General features: G+C 36.6%; 1 protein-coding gene across 1 annotated transcript; it reads left to right on the forward strand.

Moving 5' to 3' along the window:
* The first annotated feature begins 254 nt into the window (after nucleotides 1–254).
* LOC149502747 (uncharacterized) lies at nucleotides 255–4,178 on the forward strand. Its single transcript, XM_089728574.1, has 5 exons — nucleotides 255–350; nucleotides 664–777; nucleotides 892–1,184; nucleotides 1,917–2,109; nucleotides 2,224–4,178. Exons 2-5 carry the CDS (start codon nucleotides 671–673, stop codon nucleotides 3,044–3,046), a joined length of 1,416 nt encoding a protein of 471 aa, XP_089584700.1. The 5' UTR covers nucleotides 255–350; nucleotides 664–670; the 3' UTR covers nucleotides 3,047–4,178.
* The last annotated feature ends 212 nt before the right edge of the window (nucleotides 4,179–4,390 follow it).

Consider the following 4,390-nt stretch of genomic DNA (forward strand, 5'->3'; position numbering starts at 1 on the left):
TGAGTCCTGCACGCTTAGTTTCCATAGCACGAACCCTTTAAGCCCTGATCCATGCTTCGTGGAAGAATCTCACTGGACAGTGGCAACCATTTGTGTGGGCTGTCAACGCGCCTACCATAACTACTAAATACATATAATAATATATTTGGCGGATTAATAATAACTTTCTATCTATCCGCTTCTTTATTGTAACAGGATTCACCGTAAATGGTTTTGTTTTGTTTCTGTATACCCATTTTAAGCGTGATGATGTCATTCTACTTTCCACCAGACTTCGGACGGAGAAATCCATGCATTTCTTCTTTGGAAGGACGTGTGTGAAGACTTATTTCGTGTTGTCGGTAAAAACGGTATGTAGCTAATCATAAAAATACGACTTTTACTTAATTTGTTCGTTATCTGCTTGATTTAATGCGTGTCTTGTGAGCATAGCATCCGTGAGCATACATTTAATCTATTAAAATGTCATGTTACATAATCCATTAAAACACAGGCACTAAGGTATATAATGATGTATAAGTATGTAATGATAAAAGTTCACAAGTGCTTACGGTTGAAAGCTTTTAAAAATCTTATCTAAATAAATTACTAATCTAATAACGGTGCGCATTATTTCAGTACATTTCATTTTTTTTTTCTAAATAATTTTCATTTTCTTTTCAGAATCAAAATGAAAAGTATTTTCATTATCATATTTATAATCGAAGTGAAGCTTAAAAGCACAAGTGGAAATAATGGTACGAGCTTCGCGAACTACAATCCAGCTGAGCTTCTTGGGTAACTAATATATAGAAACACGTTCAATGATGAATTTCGTGAATAAATAAGGAATAATTTATATTTAATTTTGTAGAATCATGCTATCTGTATTATCCAATTATATGTTTTTAGGAAGATCTTTAATTTCGATAATGCAAAGGACATTAGAAACATAGATAGCCTATCAAACTTGGATGCAGATAAGGCTTTAGATCAGCAGCCACGACAGTATGGATTCTATCACACGAACCCAGGCTACGAAGATGACCAGTTTCTGAATACGTTTGATGATCCGAATAAGAGTAAGCGAAGGAGACGCAGGAGGAAACCGAAGAAACAAAATCTCCAGGAAGGTCAAGAGTTTTCTGGGTTTCCGGAGCAAAATCCTAATTTCGGATATTTTGATACTAATAACCAAGTTCATAGTAAGTTTATACTGTTTATAATTATTTATTATGGCTCAAGAAAAGGGATAAATTGTACGTAAGAGATAAAACTTTTTAGTGTTAAGGTTATTTTCACATATTTTACAGAATTTGCTAAAGTATTTTTGAAACAAAGTATTTACCTTATAAAAAATTTAAGTTAAAAAAAATTAACTCCTTAAAAACGTTATATTATTATATGCCTTAAGACACGTCAATACAGGTCGATACCTTACACCTATAATCTAAGTGCGCAATAGTCTGTATTCTGACGCTCCGAATTTTATATGCATTAATAGAGAGTCGATCTATCGGCGGTTCGAGCTCAAAGGGCTAAGTAATATACATAGCATATTCAAACTTAATTACGAGCCTGCAGTATTATTTAACGGGCAAGTACGATTTATTTGTATTTTATGACGAGATGTCGGTGATTTAAGATATGCATACATATAATTGCTATTTAAAATCAGAAGGAGTTTTAACGGTAGGCAGCGGCTTGGCTTTGCCCCTGGCATTACTGACGCCCATGAGCGACGGTAACCACTCACCATCAGGTGGGCCGTATGCTCTCGTCTGCCGTAACGGCAATAAAAAAAAAGTTTACTAAATAGACGTCAGAAAATTATTCAGATTGTTTAACATTAAACTATCCAAGAGTGAGAGAAAATAGTATGGAAGAAAAATATTAAATGAGATTATAATAATGAGGTTATAATAAATATATCTTAGGGCCCACTCGACGTCCTCCCAGACCGAGTATCGCATCCGGAGCCCTATCCTCCATCGTCGGAGCTCTAACTTCCATAGCCCTTTATGACGACCGACAATGCGTTCCAAGGCTACTCTGTGAGGCTGCTGGTGGTGGAAGCCTTGGTTCCTCGTCATTATTGAACTCTGTCAGTGGACTACAGCCTTTGCTAACGTGAGTATTATTGTTATGAAATGCCTTGTTTTGAAGTTAAATTTTAGATGCAAGCCATACTAGTTTCGTAAAAGAAACTGTGTTCTGTGTAAAAGAACAATTAAAATTTTCCAGGCTTCTCTCAGCTTACAACGGACTTAGTACATCTCCCCTTTTCGTCTTCGGTCGAGCTGTCTTCCTCGGAATGACCTCAAAAGACAACCCTGGTACCTGTCGTTACGCTTACCCCACGTGCCCCACAGACCCCGAGCAACTGGTTTACTATCTTAACAACCACAACGGTGGCTTCTTCCGATTCTTTAATGCTCCACACCTATCTCAACCTCACGGGCAAAATGTGCAGCAATTGTACCAACATTTGTCTAGTCAATATGGCTTACTACCAAACTCTGGTTACGAAGAAAACAGTCCAGCTTACGCCCAAAAGCCTGGACTTTACGGTAAAATCCAGAATTACGAACGAGAAAACAGCATTGAAGAAAGGATACAAAATAAACCTAATAAAAACTTGAATGAATTTGTAGAAGACAGAGATACCAATTGGAGATTTCCTGATGAGGTCAATAACGATTTTTACGAAGAAGATGATGTCATAAGAGATAACGCGCCTAGTATAAGGGAGGTTAAGAGTTTAAAGTTCCCAGATGAACTAAGTTATCTTACACCGAATTACAAACAAGACATAAATTATAACAAATACTCTGATACAAAAAGAGGAAAGATGATTTCATTCCCGTTTAATGAAAAATACAAATATTATAATAATTACGAGAAGCCGGACTACAAAGATTATGTTTATGATTATAAACACAAGATATATGTGAAGAAACATAATGATGACGATGGTTATAAAACAGTTTATGTGGTCAGAGGGGATGGCGATGTAAATCATCCTGAGGTAGTGAGGCTTAGGCCTGGAGAATCTTTACCGAAATAACTATAAGAGGTAATAAATGGATAGAATATTTTAATTATTCTTAATCTTGGGGCGAAAAGGATACAAATAACCGATTGGGATACAGTGCTTTCTTAATTGATTAAATTTTTAGAAATAAACAGAAAACTAATTTGATTTTTTTTCTTATTAAATATTCTTTGTATTGGTATTAACTTTTATTATTCAATGTAGTGTTTGTTTATGTCATTATTTATTGATATTAGAGTTATTGTAATAACAATATTGTTTCACATTTAACGGCCTCAATTTTATTTTCTATATTTTATCATTGTACCGGATATACTCGACGGATACAAGCTCACATACACTCCGAATCGAAATAGATTTCGCAAAAATACTCTCTCCCGTTGGGAACCATTCTCGGACCGCGTGGTATTGCAGTCACTTGATAGAAACAGGTCATGGACGTAAACAATACCAAGGAAAACAATTATAAAGGACGCATCTTTTTCCTAAATTTTGTTATTTATTTTTTATTGCATGGATGGGTGGACGAGCTCACAGCCCGCCTGTTGTTAAGTGGTTACCGGAGCCCATAAACATCTACAACGTAAATGCCGCCACCCACCGTCAGATTTGAGTTTAAGATCTCAGGTCTCAGTATAGTTACAATGGCTGCCCTACCCTTCAAACCGAAACGCATTACTGCTTCACGGCAGAAACAGGCAGGGTGGTGGTACCTACCCGTACGGACTCACAAGAGGTCCTACCACCAGTCGCTGGTGGCCTCAACGGCTTAATTCAGTTTCACCGGCTTGGTAAGTGAGCTCACGGGGCTCAACCTGAGGGAACTTTGCTAACACTGGCCCTAGCAAGAGCAATGCTACGTTGAATCTACCAGTGCATCGGAATCCTACTGAGTAGATCCGACGTGCAACTCAATGGCCTAAAATATGCAGAGCCTCTGCACGATGCTCATACACACAAATCAAGTCAATCAGTTTCATTGCATCTCGTAATGACCGAGTGTGATTCGGGAATTAAAATATACAAAATTATTTAACGATGTCCTTAACTTTATTTATCAAGCTTCTCGAACGTTCAACTTTACACCTTACGATTATTTACAATGAACGATTAGTCGTTACGTTTTCTTCTATATTATTTTAAGTAGTTATTTTTAGTAGATATTGTAACGGAAGTGGTTTTTTTTTTCAATAAATGCAATAAAAAATTATGGTTTTTAATTTACATAATACTTGATTTTGACTTTGATTGACTCGAGGATGCAGTAGTAAGGGCCTAATTGTTGCGCTGAGAGTCGTGGGTTCGACAAACTTTCCTGAATGATTCCTGATGTGAATCCTAATTCGAAGCCCGATG

The sequence above is a fragment of the Bombyx mandarina genome, chromosome 07 (genome assembly GCF_030267445.1).
Source record: "Bombyx mandarina strain Sakado chromosome 07, ASM3026744v2".
In the NCBI taxonomy this organism is placed as follows: domain Eukaryota; kingdom Metazoa; phylum Arthropoda; class Insecta; order Lepidoptera; family Bombycidae; genus Bombyx; species Bombyx mandarina.

Coding starts and splice junctions, on each gene's coding strand:
- LOC149502747 (XM_089728574.1), top strand. CDS start 671: ATGAAAAGTATTTTCATTATCATATTTATAATCGAAGTGAAGCTTAAA. Junction 778..891: donor AATCCAGCTGAGCTTCTTGG/GTAACTAATATA, acceptor ATATGTTTTTAG/GAAGATCTTTAATTTCGATA. Junction 2,110..2,223: donor GGACTACAGCCTTTGCTAAC/GTGAGTATTATT, acceptor AAAATTTTCCAG/GCTTCTCTCAGCTTACAACG.